At 43.4% G+C, this 17,517-nt stretch overlaps 1 protein-coding gene across 7 annotated transcripts in view; it reads right to left on the minus strand.

Moving 5' to 3' along the window:
- PRKN (parkin RBR E3 ubiquitin protein ligase) overlaps positions 1 to 17,517 on the minus strand; it is a 1,197,054-nt gene that overhangs the window by 909,325 nt on the left and 270,212 nt on the right. Inside the window, exons 4-5 of one of the 7 annotated variants that reach the window (XM_043544303.1) lie at positions 6,081 to 6,157; positions 5,639 to 5,654 (exon numbers count right to left, since the gene is read on the minus strand). The exons of the other annotated variants lie outside the window; for them this stretch is intronic. Coding sequence (XP_043400238.1) covers positions 5,639 to 5,654; positions 6,081 to 6,157 — 93 coding nt within the window. The remainder of the gene's footprint in view (positions 1 to 5,638; positions 5,655 to 6,080; positions 6,158 to 17,517) is intronic. 7 annotated transcript variants of the gene reach the window in all.

Consider the following 17,517-nt stretch of genomic DNA (forward strand, 5'->3'; position numbering starts at 1 on the left):
ATTTAAAAAAAAACCTCAGAGGCCATGAGGGACAGAGGCCACATCAGGGACGCAACACAGCGCTGCGTGAAACTTAAGGAGCTCAGACAAGCATACCAGAAAACCAAAGAATCAAACGGATGCTCCGGGACAGAGCCCCAGACATGCTGCGTCTACGCTGAGCTGCATGCAATTCTAGGGGGGGTCCGCCACCACTACCCCACCCCTGTCCGTGGACTCCGAGGATGGGATACTCTCCGCCATGGCTGAGGATTTTGAAGATGGGGAAGATGAGGAGGAGGATTAGCTTGGGGAGAGCACACAGCACACCGTTTTCCCCGACAGCCAGGATCTTTTTATTACCCTGACTGAAATACCCTCCCAACCCAATGAAGCCGGAGAAGGGACCTCTGGTGAGTGTACCTTTTTAAATATAATACATGTAATAAAAGCGTTTTTTAATGATTAAGTAGCCCTGAGGACTTCGGATGCATTTGTGGCCAGTACTGCTACTGGAAAAGTCTGTTAATCTTCTAGGGACATCTCCATGAAGCTCTCCTGGAGGGACTCTAAAAGCCTTTGCAGAAGGTTTCTGGGGAGAGCAGCCTTATTCCGTCCTCCACGGTAGGACACTACCACGCCATGCTAGTAGCAAGTAATCTGGTATCATTGCATGACAAAGCCTGGCAGCGTATGGTCCCGGTGTTTGCTGGCATTCAAGCAACATCCATTCTTTATCTCTCTGTGTTATCCTCAGGAGAGTGATATCGTTCATGGTAACCTGGTTGAAATAGGGGAATTTGATTAAGGGGACATTCAGAGGTGCCTGTTCCTACTGGGCTGTTTGCCTGTGCCTGAAAAGAAATCCTCTCCACAGTTAGTCACGTGGTGGGAGAGGGGGCCATTGGCACTGAGCTGTTCATGTTTGGCTAGCAGGGATCTTCCCTGATACCAGCCACACCGTGGGGGGAGGGGAAAAGCGAACATCCCAGAGAATTGGATGGGGGGAGGGGGTTAATTTGGTTTCTACTGCTGCACGTTAACAGGAAAACTGCAGCAGTAAATGGCCAACTCAACGGGCTTTGCTTGGTATGGGAAAGGAGGGGGCTGCTGTTATGAAGTCTGCAGAAGCCGAAAGACTATGGCTTACCATGGCTGCCTGCAAGCCGAATTCTGCTGCCCAGCCCTGCGTGTGTGATTTCTAACACCAAAGCCGCAGGCACTCAATATAAGATGCAAAATGCGACCTTGTACCAAAATCTCATGTGCTATGTAATGTGAATAGTGTTGTTCACCGTGAAAGAGTATAGCCATTGTTCTGTAAAATGTATATTTTTAAATACTTCACTCCCTTTTTTTCCTCCAGCAGCTGCAAATGTTTCAAGCATCCCTCCTCCATCCCAGAGAATATCTCAGATAAGGCAGCGAAAAAAGCACACGTGCGATGACATGTTCTCTGAGCTCATGCAGTCGTCCAGCACTGACAGAGCTGTATGGAGGGACACAATAGCAGAGTACAGGACGGTGGCCAATGAACGTGAGGAGAGGTGGCGGCAGGAAGATCAGAGGAGGCATGAGAAAACACTGGGGATACTGCGGGATCAAATGGACATGCTCTGGCGTCTGGTGGAGGTTCATGAACGGCAGCAGAATCACAGATGCCGCTGCAGCTCCTGCTTAACCGCCCTCCCTCCTCCCCAAGTTCCATAGCCTCCCGACCCAGACGCCCAAGAACACGGGGTGGGAGGCTCTGGGCACCCAACCACTCCACCCCAGTGGACAGCCCAAGCAACAGAAGGCTGGCATTCAACAAGTTTTAAAGTGGCCTTTTCCTTCCCTCCTACCCTCCTCCCACACCCCACCCGGGCTACCTTGTGAGTTATCTCCCTATTTTTATAATCAATTAATAAAGAATACATGTTTTTTAAATGATAGTGACTTTATTTCCTTTGTAAGCAAGCTGAGATCGAAGGCAGGAGGGCGGGTGGCTTACAGGGAATTAGAGTCAACCAAGGGGGTGGGTTTTCACCAAGGAGAAACAAACAGAAGTGTCACACAGTACCCTGGCCAGTCATGAAACTGGTTTTCAAAGCTTCTCTGATGCGCACCATGCCCTCCTGTACTCTTCTAACCGCCCCGGTGTCTGGCTGTGCGTATTCAGTGGCCAGGCGATTTCCATCAACCTCCCACCCCTCCATAAATGTCTCCCCCTTACTCTCACAGAGATTGTGGAGCACACAACAAGCAGCAATAACAATGGGAATATTGGTTTCGCTGAGGTCTAACCGAGTCAGTAAACTGTGCCAGCGCGCTTTTAAACATCCAAATGCACATTCAACCACCATTCTGCACTTGCTCAGCCTGTAGTTGAACAGCTCCTGACTACTGTCCAGGTTGCCTGTGTATGGCTTCATGAGCCATGGCATTAAGGGATAGGCTGGGTCCCCAAGGATAACTATTGGCATTTCAACATCCCCAACGGTTATTTTCTGGTCTGGGAAGTAAATCCCTTCCTGCAGCCATTTAAGCAGACCAGAGTTCCTGAAGATGCGAGCGTCATGAAGCTTTCCTGGTCATCCCACATTGATGTTGGTGAAACGTCCCTTGTGATCCACCAGTGCTTGCAGCACCATTGAAAAGTGCCCCTTCCGGTTTATGTACTGGCTGTCCTGGTGGTCCGGTCCCAAGATAGGGATATGCGTTCCGTCTATAGCCCCAGCACAGTTAGGGAATCCCATTGCAGCAAAGCCATCTAGTATGACCTGCACATTTCGCAGAGTCATTACCTTTGATAGCAGCAGCTCAGTGATTGTGTTGGCTACTTGCATCACAGCAACCCTCACAGTAGATTTGCCCACTCCAAATTGATTCCCGACTGACCGGTAGCTGTCTGGTGTTGCAAGCTTCCACAGGGCTATTGCCACTCGCTTCTCAACTGTGAGGGCTGCTCTCATCTTGGTATTCTTGCGCTTCAGGGCAGGGGAAAGCAAGTCACAAAGTTCCATGAAAGCGCCCTTACACATGCGAAAGTTTCGGGAATCATCCCAGACCTGCAACACTCTGCGGTCCCACCACTCTGCGTTTGTTTCCCGGGCCCAGAATCAGTGTTCCATCCAATGAACCTGCCCCATTAACACCATGATCTCCAAATTGCAGGGGAATGCGGTTTTAGAAAAAAGTGTGTTCATGTCCTCATCACCATGCTGCCATTGCCTCCATGCCTGGGTTTTCAGGTGCTGGTTCTGCATACGCTGCACAATAATGCGTGAGGTGTTTACCATGGTCATAACTGCTGGGGTGAGCTGAACGGGCTCCATGCTTGCTGTGCTATGGTGTCTGCTCCTGCAATCCAGGGAAAAGGGCGCAAAACGATTGTTTGCTGTTGCTCTGGTGGAGGGAGGGGCGACTGACAACATGGCTTACAGGGTTGGCTTACAGGGAATTAAAATCAACAAAGGGGGTGGCTTTGCGAGAAACAGATTGGCCCCCTCAAGGATAGAACTCAAAATCTCAAGGACAGAACTCAAAACTGGGTTTAGCAGGCCGTTGATTTCACGGAGGGAGGGAGGAGAAAATGAATACAAAACAAATCTGGTCTATTTCTTGTTTTGATCCACTTCATCTATCTGCATACATCTTGGTGGCAGCAGACTGTGCAGTACGACCGCTAGCCATCGTCATCACCTGGGTGCTCGGCAGAAGATGGTGCAGTATGACTGCTGGCCATCGTCTTCTGCTGGCTGCAGATTAAAAGACAGTGCACTGCCGATAGGACTGAATCGCCATGAGACGAACCTTAACAGGGAAATGAACTGGCTGAGTCACTCCCATGTTTGCCCAGGCGCCCCTGACCTCATCGAGTTCGGTTAAAAGAGCACCCTGGAGTACGTCAACAACAGCTACCAGTCATACTGCACTGTCTGCTGCCAAAAGGCAATAAACTGTTGCTGTGTAGCAATGCAGTACCACATCTGCCAGCACCCAGGAGATGTACGGTGACAGAGAGCTGAACGGGCTCCATGCTTGCCGTGGTATGGCTTCTGTACCGGTATCTCAAGAAAAAAGGCGCAAAACGATTGTCTGCCGTTGCTTTCACGGAGGGAGGGAGGGAAGGCGGGCCTGACGATATGTACCCAGAACAATGTTTTAGCCCCATCAGGCACTGGGATTTCTACCCAGAATTCAAATGGGCGGCAGAGACTGCGGGAACTGTGGGATAGCTACCCACAGTTCAACGCTCCGGAAGTCGATGGTTGCCTCGGTACTGTGGACACACTCCGCTGACTACATGCACTTATAGATTCATAGATACTAAGGTCAGAAGGGACCATTACGATCATCTAGTCTGACCTCCTGCACAACGCAGGCCACAGAATTTCACCCACCCACTTAGAGCATTTGTGTGGGGACACACGCAATCGACTGTATAAAAATGCTTTCTACAAAACTGACTTCTATAAATTCGACCTAATTTCGTAGTGTAGACAAGGCCTTAGATGTTACAACACCTATGTCCCCTTTCTCTATCTATCCCCATATGTTAAATTCCAACTATTCCCAAGGTGACCAGATGATGTTATAAAAACTTCAAGGGCTTTCTAAAGTCCGTGCACTTACAATAGTTACTTCTACCTGTCAGTCAAATGAGATAGATAAGCTACTTAAATAAGTAATTTAAGGAGAATTTAAGTAGGTGGAAGGCAGCTGGATAATGGAACAAACTGCCTAAATCTGCAATTCAACATCCGTTCACTTGTTCAAGAGTGAGCTGGACAAATATACAACAACAAATCTTTTTGTTGTTTGTTTGAAATCATGACATGCAGGATTGTTTATACTTCTTAAATTTATAAGAGTGGGACCTCAATGGTCTTCTCCTAGCCCTTGACAACTCTCTGTTCCTATGCATTAGAATTTTACAGTAACAATATAATGTTTAGTTCTCAGAAGCTAGTTTAAAAAGGCACTTTTCGTTTGGGAATAAGTGATCATTCATACTAAATTCATGCACGTATTTTCTGCTGAATTATATTTATGTTCAAATATATTTTCAATTTTGTACTTGTAGGCTGTGAAGAAAGAGACACTAACAGCTATAAAGCAATTAAAAGTTGTCAAAGACTTCTCTTCCTCTTATTTCAACACTGAGCCAGATTGTTGGGGGATGGTCTGGTTGTTTTACACTGCACCACTAGCAGAGTTTAAGCTTAAATTTAAGCTAAAGGGGAACAAGGCACCCTTATTTCAGAATAACCTTATGTGGACAGTAACTCTTGTCTTGGGGGAATGTCCCTGAATACAACCACCCCAGGACCCGGGGAACACAGGAATTTGTCCCATTACGTGCATTCAGCGCTCACCTATACCACATAGCCTGCTAGAGGTAACGCCACAAAATACATGCTCTTTTGCTTGTATTGAACTGAAATGACAGTTTTGCTACATTTTGGAAATTTGGTTCCAATTTTCTCTTGTCCTGTCAGCTAATTAAAAAACTTACAGAAGAAAAGCTGCATCATACTACACAGATCTCAAAACTATTAAATTAAAATATAAAATAATGAATTCTCATGGGTTGTTACATCAAGAAACAGAATAACTTCCTATGAGCCAAGCAATTCATTTCATGCCTATAGCTTCATTTACACTGTTCACTTACATCTTGAAGTCTGTGTCTGAAAGAAACATAAAAAGAGCAAATCAAAACACTAAGCATGACTATACTAGACATCAAAATCAAGAACAAGCTTCTACATAAAGACAGAGTGTCATGCTGGAATAAAATGTGCCACACATATTTTTCTTATGTTCATATTTGGTTCTATATAGTAACAAAACATCAAGTTCCAGGAATGTTGACTAAAGGACTGTTTAGGCTTTTCATGGCAGTTAGATTACATTAAAAATATGTTCTCTTACTGGTTATTAAGCACCTTTTACACAGTTTTCAAAAGATCAGCAACTTAACTGACGCAAACATTGCAGATTCCTCAGTAAAAATTACTTTGAAATGTTATTTAATTATTTATTTATGTTTAAATATTGTTGTTACTGTCAGTGAATGCCACCCTCAAAGGCTTGTTGGCACAGGCTGAGCTTACCTTTCATTCTGGGGCTGCCACTTTTCTCCCCAGTTCTCTTCCTTCTGGTGGTAATGAACTATCCCAGCACTTACAATCTGTCCAATACAACGTTTACACTTGCTTCACTAACCATATTTCAATTCTGCTTTTTACTTCTAAAGGATTTAAATATTCATAGCAAACATGTAAAGAAATAGTCTATTGTTTTGGAAAGCACTGTGACAATTTTATTTAAGAGGTGCAAGTCCCAGATTATTCAAATAAATCTAGAAAGCTGTAGAAAAATGTACTTAAGATAATGACTGGGGAAAAGCACATGGTATAACATTAAAACTTGCTGTTCAAGTTCTCTGTCCTAAAACTCAGAACACATAAATTGTGGCCAAATGAAACAGCCATTTTGAGGCTAACATGATACTACCAGCTGGAAAAAGTAATCCTCTAGAAAATCCTGTGTAAAAAGTATCTCAAACAGATGCAAGCTATGTAGAAAATACAAACTGCTCATGATGATGGAACGAACTAAAATTGCTTTAAAATCCTAAGGAGCTTTTTGTCTTTACACTACAATGTCTTTTTAAAAATGTCCCTTATACAGTGTGCACACATACATAAATAATTTTGAAAGTATGGAATCTTGTAAATAAAACTATGAAGAGTTGTCATCCAAAATAATAATGCAAAACGTAAACCAATAATATCCACAGTTATAATTAAGTCACCATTGTACAGTACAATGACACTATATTATTCTAGAACACATTTAATTAATCAGCAGTTGCTGTGTCCCTTATAAATCCTTGGGTTTCATGAGTTTGTATAGGTTGGCTATTTTGAATTGAGTTAGGCAGAAAATGTGATTAAAAATGTCAGTCTAAATATAAATTTGTACTCTCAAATGAGATTTTTTTTTTTGGTCCAACAGGGAGGGTGGGCTTTTGGTAATTCCAATTTTTTTCTGTCTACTTTTTTTTAAAATGGCAGAGTTTAAACCTGAGGTTTTGCAAGCAGTTAGAACTAGATGCTGCTCTTTGGAAGAAAATCATGCTTACTTTGAACATTTCCATGGCTTTTGCACGTTAAATACAGTGTCCTAGACTATATCTGACAACACTTTTGGTTAAAGCCACATCTTAACTAGATGTTTTGCCCTTCTTGGTACTATCATACCCTTGAACCACTCCATATAGTGAACCGCTGGGACACCAGACCATGCCCCAGGAGCTCTGCAGATATGTTTTTGCAAATCTAGAAACATGGGGCAAGGTTTGCAAAGCCCCTCTTCAGAAATGTATTTACTGTTCCAACATAAGTTACCCTATATATGGCAGCAGATTTCAAGCATTTGGGGACAAATTCTGCCTCAGGTTCACAAGTGCTTATTTTGTATTAGTCAAATCACACCTTTTTTGAGAGATCATAACACAATGTGCTATACATAGAAATTTCTACTTCCACTCTTTCTGAAGGACATCTGCAGAACTTAATAGTAGGTGTGAAAACTGCTGCTCGCCTCCAACACAAGTGAAGGAGGTCTGCATGAGACATGAACTGAGAAAATAAGTTAATGAATTGTTAAAACTGTACTGACAATTTGCTTGGCATCATATTGGACATGAAATCCAGACAATCCATACCCCAAGAAGATTAAATCCTGAAAGAAAAAGAGAAGACTCTGACTATAGAGGAGGGAAGAACTTGGAATCTACTTTTTTTAAAAAGATTTTAACTCAATATGCACTTCTTGAAATCCATTTGGGAGTAATCAGGTTTTAGGCACAAACTGGAGAGGGATGAAGGTGTCTTGATGAGTATTCTCAAGTATGGCATAAGCAAAATTTGTTTTAATCCTAACTTTTTCAAAAGATCTCTTGTAACATTGGGAAAAATGATTTCCTGCTTTGCAGAAGCACTTGGTTGTTGGGACAAGACAATATAGAGAGTACTTCTCCATACAGCACACCAGTAGGAGAGGATAATTGACTAGCCCTCAAGATGACACCAAGAGGAGGACCTACTTCCATACCCCTTGGCACTTTGTGACACCCAATGTTCATAGTTTACTAGCTAGGTGGAGTACTCTGGCCCCCAAAGCAGGGAGCATGAGCTAGCCCCACTTATGCATTCTTCCATGGCTGCCCTATGCTATCCTATTCTGGACCAGCTGTCTGGTTCTGGGAGATACCTTGCAGCCAGCACTGCTCCACAGTGCAGCTCTATCAGTTAAGGGCAAGATTTAGCCCTCTGTGTATTGTGATTGCCCTATATCAAACTACATTAGAAGGGTCTATAAAAGTTTCCTCTTCTCAGTGAGGGTTCAATTAACTTCTGATCTGTTTCTCCCAGCCTCCAAAATACCTTAATCATCAGTTAATCAAAATTAAACTGACTCTCAGAGGACCTCAGTAATTAACTTTGTGGTGACTGGGAAGTCAAGGGCATAGCAAAGTTCAGCATTAGGCAGGAACATTTGCATTTTACACAACATTCTCTCATTAAAAACAATATCACACAAAAGACAAGACTTAAATAAAAATCCTTTTATCTAAGAGGAGAGTATAATACCACTGCAGTATGTTTGCCTTTGTTTCTTTTGCATCTATTAGTAATTTTGAAAATAAGTTGTGTTTAAACTTTGCCTATCCTCTAAATGTAATCTACAGTAACTTGCAAACATTCTAACTGAAACACAAAGCAAGACGTCTGTGGGCAGCAGCGGAACCAGAGAGGAAAGTGGCACCCATTGTTCCTTCACTGAAAGTTTAGTCCAAAAGATAAACATTTTACAAGCAGTAGGTGATCAATTTGTTTCTGTGTGAAAATACAATAAGAAGGGAAGAGGTTAAGTAAGGATGGAACAAAAAATACTAAACCCCACAATTCTAAACAGAAGCTTGATGAAGAACGCAAGTTTTGATTTTTAATTAAAAATAGAGTAGGTGCCAATCCCAGAAACATGTATCATCTTGTAGTTTCAGATGAAATGGAGGAATGGTATACTGGAAATACAGCAGATTGCAGCCAGACCTGCGTAAGGGGCCCATTTTTTACTCAAGCAAACTCCTTTGACTTCAATAAAAGTTATGCCTAAGTGACTACTAAATAAACAGTACGTCTAGCCAGAGCTTTCTTATACAGCCAATTCATCCTGACTGGACATGGAAGAATCCCTGCACTAGCAACATCCACAGATATATTTCCTGAGAATGGTAAAAAAAAAAAAAACAAAAAAAAACCAGCAGACTAACGTACAAAAAAAAATAACCTTGGCAGATTATATAAGGAATGTTAATCTGAACACATAACAGCAGGTCATAGTGCTTCCTGCAGCTCAACCCCTGCAGTTCACACTCCAGAAAGTACACAATTGAATTAACACACACTGATGCAATCAAATCGCATGTATGCAGTGTATTATTACATTAAAACCAAGATAAAAGATCACTACTTCCTATAATTTGTAACAGAAATAAAATTACTTCTTAAGAATGAACATCAAGCCTAGAGTAGCCAAATCTATAAAACTTTTTCAAAATTGGCTAAAGGCAAAGAAGTATAAGGATTACAAGGTTACATCAACATTAAAATGGATATTTTAGCCACTTCCCTGTTGTGTAATGTATTGAGGACATGCCACAAAACTCTTCTGCAGTGGGACCTCACATACTGCCTTTGAACTGCCAACATGGCAATGGAAAAGTAGCATTTCAAAGAGAGCTGAAAAATGCCACCCCTTAGAGATTGCAGAAGCGAACAGCACCGAAGTGGTTAACAGGGCTGAAAAGCAAACCTCATCTCTTTAACACCAGAGCTTGCAAACACTATGTCTACAGCAGGCCAATCTTGCAGAAAAATCCCTCCTTCCTGAACACTAGTTCAACTCCTCTGGTGTTAGCAGCATTGGACATCCTAGTGTTGACAGTCACCTGTTCGGCATGGTGTTAAAATTGCTGGCGGCCATCTAACTAGAAGCCACTGAGTGCCTTGCATTTGTGTTTTCTGGATGGTTGCTATGCAACTCTACTGCCAGCAAAGTCCAATTTTTAGTTTTCAATATAAATATACATTGTACCAAATTGCCTTACAAGAGGGTAGTACATCTCTTAACACAGTGAAACAGCACACAATCTGAATTTTTCTATCCTTAAAAATAAAAAAAAATGCATCCTTTCAAAACCTGCATTAAATGTATTTATTGATGGCAATTCTCCAATATTTTTCCATAGCTCACCTTGGTACTACAAAGTCAATTCTTCTTTTTAATAGGAAAATAACGTTTCTGAGACTTTTGAATCGTATCAGGAGATAAGTAATTCACAGTCTACTTTACAACTGACACTTAGGCTATGTCTACACTATGAAATTAGGTCAAATTTATAGAAGTTGGTTTTGTAGAAAGCGTTTTTATGCAGTCGATTGTGTGTGTCCCCACACAAATGCTCTAAGTGCATTTAGCCGGCAGAGTGCGTCCACAGTACTGAGGCAACCATTGACTGCCGGAGACTGGTGGGACTGTATAGTGTTGCAGGTCTGGGACGATTCCCCGTGGCTGCGAAACTTTCGCATGCATAAGGGCACTTTCATGGAACTTATGACTTGCTTTCCCCTGCCCTGAAGCGCATGAATACCAAGATGAGAGCAGCCCTCACAGTTCACAAGTGAGTAGACAAAGCCCTGTGGAAGCTTGCAACGCCAGACAGCTACCGGTCAGTCGGGAATCAATTTGGAGTGGGTAAATCTGCTGCGGGGGCTGCTGTGATCCAAGTAGCCAACACAATCACTGAGCTGCTGATATCAAGGGTAGTGACTCTGGGAAATGCGCAGGTCATAGTGGATGGCTTTGCTGCAATGGAATTCCCTAACTGTGGTGGGGTGATAGACGGAAAGCATATGTGGTCCTATCTTGGGACCACCTTGGTTGCCAGTACATAAACTGCAAGGGGTACTTTTCAATGGTGCTGCAAGCACTGGTGGATCACAAGGGACGGATGGCCAAGAAAGGTACATGACGCTTGCATCTTCAAGAACTCTGGTCTGTTTCAACAGCTGCAGCAAGGGACTTACTTTCCAGACCAGAAAATAACCATTGGGGATGTTGAAATGCCTATAGTTATCCTTGGGGACCCAGCCTACCCCTTAATGCCATGGCTCATAAAGCCATACACAGGCAACCTGGACAGTAGGCAGGAGCTGTTCAACTACAGGCTGAGCAAGTGCAGAATGGTGGCAGAATGTGCATTTGGACATTTAAAAGCACGATGGCGCAGTTTACTGACTCGGTTAGGCCTCAGCAAAACCAATATTCCCATTTTTATTACTGCTTGCTGTGCGTTCCACAATCTCTGTGAGAGTAAGGAGGAGACATTTATGGCGGGGTGGGAGGTTGAGGCAAATTGCCTGGCTGCTGGTCATGCACAGCCAGACACCGGGGCGGTTAGAAGAGTACAGGAGGGCATGGTGCGCAACAGAGAAGCTTTGAACACCAGTTTCAGGAATGGCCAGGCTACGGTGTGAAAGTTCTGTTTGTTCCTCCCTGATGGAAACCCACCCCAGGTTCACTCTACTTTCCTGTAAGCTAAGCACCCTCCACTCCCCCCTTTGATCACTGCTTGCAGAGGCAATAAAGTCATTGTTGCTTCACATTCATGCATTCTTTATTTATTCATCACACAAATAGGGGGATAATTGCCAAGGTAGCCTGGGACGGGTGGTGGAGGAGGGAAGCACTGGGTGGGGTGATAGAGGAGGGAAGGACAAGGCCACACAGCACTTTAAAACTTATTGAATGCCAGCCTTCTGTTGCTTGGGCAATCCTCTGGGGTGGAATGGCTGGGTGGCCGGAGGCCCCACCACCGCATTCTTGGGTGTCTGGGTGAGGAGGCTATGAAACTTGGAGAGGAGGGCGGTTAGTTACACATGGGCTGTAGTGGCGGTCTGTGTTCCTTCTGCCTTTCCTGCAGCTCAACCATACGCTGGCGCAAGTGAGTTTGATCCTCCAGCAGCCTGAGCATTGACTCCTGCCTTCTTTCAGCAAGTTGACGTCACCTACCATCTTCAGCTCGCCACCTCTCCTCGTGGTCACATTGTGTTTTTCTGCACTCTGAGATTGTCTGCCTCCACGTATTTTGCTGTGCTCTGTCAGTGTGGAGGACAGCATGAGGTCAGAGAACATTTCATCACGAGTGCGTTTTTTTCGCCTTCTAATCTTCGCTAGCCTCTGGGAAGGAGAAACATATGCAGCTGGTGGACGAAAAAAGAAGGGAGAGTTGTAGTTAAAAAGACACATTGTATAGAACAATGGGTACACTCTTTCATGGTAAACCTTGCTGTTAACATTACATAGCACATGTGCTTTCATTACAAGGTCGCATTTTGCCTCTTATTGAGGGTATGCCGGTTTGGTGTGAGAGATCACTCACACAGGGCCGGACAGCAGAATTCAGCTTGCAGGCAGCCATGGTAAGCCACAGTCTTTTGGCTTCTTTAACCTTCATAACATGTGGGAATGGTTTCAAACAACAGCACCCTCATTTCCCACACAAAGTAGCCATTGGGTTGGCCATTAAAAATGTGTTGGCAATTTAAAGGGAGGGGCTGCGGTTTCCGGGTTCACGTGCAGCAGAAACCCAACTAACCCCCCTCCTCCCCCGCCACACACACACACCCAATTCTCTGGGATGATGGCTAACAGCAGGGAAGATTTCTGTTCAGCCACAGGCAAACAGCCCAGCACGAATGGGCACCTCTGAATGTCTGCTTTCTAAAACCACCCTATTTCAACCAGGTGACCATGAATGATATCACTCTCCTAAGGGTAACACAGAGAGATAACGAACAGATGTTGTTTGAATGCCAGCAAACACCGGGACCATATGCTACAATGCTTTGTTCTGCAATGATTCCCGACTACGTGCTACTGGCCTGGTGTGGTAAAGTGTCCTACCATGGAGGACGGAATAAGGCTGCCCTCCCCAGAAACCTTTTGCAAAGGCTTTGGGAGTACATACAGGAGAGGTTTATGGAGATGTTCCTGGAGGATTTCAGTTCCATCCCCAGACACATTAACAGACTTTTCCAGGAGCTGTACTGGCCGCGAATGTCAGGGCAAATTAAGCATTAAACATGCTTGCTTTTAAACCATGTATAATATTTACAAAGGTACGCTCACCAGAGGTCCCTCTCTGTCTTCGTGGTTCGGGAGCCCGCCTTGGGTGGGTTCGGTGGGTACTGGGTCCAGGTCCAGGGTGATAAATAGATCCTGGCTATTGGGGAAACCAGTTTCTCCGCTTCCTTGCTGTGAGCTATCTACAACCTCCTCCTCCTCCTCCTCCTCATCTTCTTCCCCCCCAAAACCCACTTCCGTGTTCCTCCCACTCTTTGGACAGAGTCAAAGCACAGGGTTGGGGTAGTGGTAGCTGCACCCCCTAGAATGGCATGCAGCTCCTCATAGAAGCAGCATGTCTAGGGCTCTGAACCGGAGTGGCCGTTTGCCTCTCTGTTTTTTTGGTATGCTTGCCTGAGCTCGTTAATTTTCACGGGGCACTGCTGCAGGTCCCTGTTATAGCCTCTGTCCTTCATGCCACTGGAGATTTTTTCAAATATTTTGGCATTTCGTCTTTTCGAATGGAGTTCTGCCAGCACGGATTCATCTCCCCATACAGCGATCAGATCCCGTACCTCCCGTTCAGTCCATGCTGGAGCTCTTCGGCGATTCTGGGACTGCATAGTCTTCTGTGATGATGAGCTCTGCATTGTGACCTGTGCAGGTGAGCTCGCCACGCGGGCCAAACAGGAAATGAGATTCAAAAGTTCGCGGGCCTTTTCCTGTTTACCTGGCCAGTGCATCTGAGTTGAGAGTGCTGTCCAGAGCAGTCACAACTGAGCACTCTGGGATAGCTCCTGGAGGCCAATACCGTCGAATTGCGTCCATAGTACCCCAAATTCAACCTGACCAGGCCGATATCAGTGCTAATCCCCTTGTTGGGGGTGGAGTAAAGAAATCGATTTTAAGAGCTCTTTAAGTTGAAAAAAAGGGCTTCGTCGTGTGGATGGGTGTAGGGTTAAATCGAGATAACGCTGCTAAATTCGACCTAAACTCATAGTGTAGACCAGGCCATATGCACAAAGAGACACAAGTAGATTAACTCCTGTGGCTTCCTGAGATATGAACTTATTCTGAGTTGATCTTCCTCCATTTGTTTCTGGAGACTGACACTGAAATGCTCACCACTCACTAATGCATCAATCCTTCAGAAAAACAGGAGAATGAACCTTCATTTGCATTCACTTAAATAAATGAGATCTGCAACGAGTTCCACAGCAAGTGAAAGCTTCTGGAGATGCTGCTTTTATTGTCTCTGCAGTGATAAAGGACGACATTTACAGAATGGTCCTCTTATACACAAGTGAACAAATCATTGGAGGCATATGCAGAAGGCACTAATAAGTTTGTGTTTCTGCATTCTGCTTCTACACTCTCCTGAAGAATTAAACGTATAGTATGCACAAAGAGCCAAATGCTTGCAAATACAAGTTTTGTACGGCTAAATAGGTGCATCAGCATATTTTGAAAACTGGAACCACCATATCAGTTTAACTTCTCTGTGTCTTCTTTTCTAGAAGACATTTGGAGCACACAAGAAAGCTGAGTGCAATAGCGAAGTATGTTGCCTAATTCTTCATATACCTTCCTTAATTGCACAGTATTAACTCACAAGATTCAAATACAGTGCGTTTTCTTTTTAACTTGTAATTTTGATAATTCTGAGCATATTTAAGTATTTCTTTTTTTATTTTGTTGCTGCTATGTTGGTGAATGAGATCCATCCAAGAAAGCACTCAAGTTTGAAAAATGAACTGGAATATTTCCCAATTTGGTTCTCTAGATGATAATGTTGTTTGGATTTTTGTTAAATCTTCTGCTTATTCACTTTCTTAGAAAGATGCATTCAGTAAAGTTCCATTCCATTTAATAACAGAGAAGCATCACCACTTTGTAAAGAAAGATTTCGAAACTCACCTGACAGCTCACATAGTGGGTCACAGTTGCCCGATTGTCCCTTTTGATTGGGTCTCTGCAAGCTGTCACACCTCTTTTTAATTTGATATTACGCTCATCTCTTTGCTCCTTGAACTGTGGGGTTTCTATCCATCTTCTTACATTTTCCTTAAGTCACCTTGCATTACAAGTTATATTAATGTACTGCAGATTTTCAGTTCTATTGGTCACCAGAAGATTTTTTAAAAAGAATTTTGAGCCACTTACGAAAAAATTTGAATTTTGTTTAAAGCAAAAAAGATTTAAACACATCATCATCAGTGGTCCCTGCGCCCATCTGCTTCCACAGTCCTAATCCTCCAACCTCTCTGATATTCACTCAGCTTTTGTTGTTGCTTCTTCAACCATCTCAAACATATCTTACCCCCCAGCTGAACCAACAAAAAACAATAGGTACTTTCACAAAGACTATTTTCAAGGATATATATCAGATAGGCAAATTTAATTCATTCCTATCTACAGTACAATGAGATATATTTTAACTGTACAATTCTGACAGCAGAAACAGTAAGATCTTCTGAAATTGGATTAATTTTTCTTTTACTGAAGCTCATCCACTCTAATATATTTCATGCTTAAACAGTAAAACAAAATGTTTATGGTATTATATGGTAAATAAACAAAGACAGAACCTCTATTTCCAGAGTGTGGAGAATGATGTATGAATAAAGGCTAAATGGTACTTGTGAAAAAGAAAAAAGGTCACCAGTACATATAATTTTTCTGTACATATACGCACATATATAGCATTTATCTGTTAGTCATCAACAGTATGCTTGGAGCTGTACAAGACAAAAATGTACAGACTGATATGGGAAAGATAGAGAATATAAGACAATGTGGTGTAAAAATATTTTATTGGCAAGAGTTTGGGATGAGCTGTACAACAAACAAATTGTGAAGTCAAGATGAGATTATCACCACAACCCAGACTCATACCAATAAAATCTTTTCTACCACACCATACCATCATGACTTTTTACGTCAAATAGTTTACACAAAAACTGTGTTAGAAATGTTTTAACATTTTAAAAAATGTTATTGGTATTCCCTTTCATATCGCTTCCCCTGTAAAACCAGGAACTTTGGTACCAGGAGCCAACTGTATAGCCCTTGAAAGAAGAGAAAAATGGAAACTAATATTTCAGAAATTTCTAAGAATAACTTACAATAACTTAACTTTACAGAGAGAGAGAGAGGATGATATTTTAAGATCCAATATCTCAAATATGAGGTTATTAGATAAAACCACATAAACCAAGCTGAATGCGTAGCATACTCCAGGGGCAAACTTCACAAAGTTTTGCTGTCCTGAAATATTTGAGCCAAATCCATGCTCCCCCAGAAACCTCAACAGGACTTCCTGACTCCTCCACCAACAACCTACCCGCACAGCTATTCATTATGATTCTAGCTCCCTTCCTCCTTACAACTCCCATAATACATCCCTCTAGTTCCTTCCTTCCTCTTAGGCTACACTACACACCACTGGCGGAAACATGTAGGGTATCTGTAACTATGTGCTACAGTGAAAATCCTACTGTGTCCACATTGTGGTGTGTAGCTACATGCGTCAATGAAAGGCTCTTGCAAGGAGAAAAAAGCAAGGAAAAGCTTCAGGAGCTCCATGTTGCCAGAGCTTTTCACTGTGGGGAGGAAAGGCTCTGGCAGTGGGGAGGCAGTGGGGAAAGCCTCCAACAATGGGGAGCTGGCAGAACCTTTCCCTGTTGCCTTCGGCTGCTGGAGTCTTTCCCTGCAGTGGGAAAAGGCTCCAGCAGTTGGGAGCCACTGGACCCTTTCCCTGATGCTCCCCGGCTGCTGGAGTCTTTCCCCATTGCCAGGGTCTTTCCCTGTGGCAGGAGCAGGCTCCAGCAGTGGAGAGCTGGTGGCCCTTTTCCTCACTGCCCCAACATTGCTGGAGTCATTCCCTGTGGCAGGGGAAGGCTCCAGCAGCCAGTTATTTTCCTAAGGAGGAGAGAGGCAATGGGAAGGCCACAGGACACTACACTGCTAATGATAGCACTGTAGATTGGAGGCATGGCTTGGGCATGAACAGAATGTGCACAATATGTATTCACATATGTAACCACAGCCTTCAGTCATGCCTTTACTCACCTAAGTCATGCCCCACCAGCTACACTGCTATTTATACTTGTGCTAAGGGGACTATGCACGTATGTACTCTACACGTTGCCAAAAGTAGCATGCCATATAGACATAGCTTTATGTCTCTGAAGATCTGCAGGGCCCGGCAGATCTGCTACCGCCTCTGCTAGCTGTAACCCAGAAAGCAGAGGATCTAGAGTTGCTTATTTTGTATCCTCTGGAGTTTCAGAAGCTCAGTAATAATTTTATAGTGCAGCTAAAAGGGAAATCAAAAAATGACAGAAAGTTTTA

Source organism: Chelonia mydas, chromosome 3, assembly GCF_015237465.2.
Source record: "Chelonia mydas isolate rCheMyd1 chromosome 3, rCheMyd1.pri.v2, whole genome shotgun sequence".
In the NCBI taxonomy this organism is placed as follows: domain Eukaryota; kingdom Metazoa; phylum Chordata; order Testudines; family Cheloniidae; genus Chelonia; species Chelonia mydas.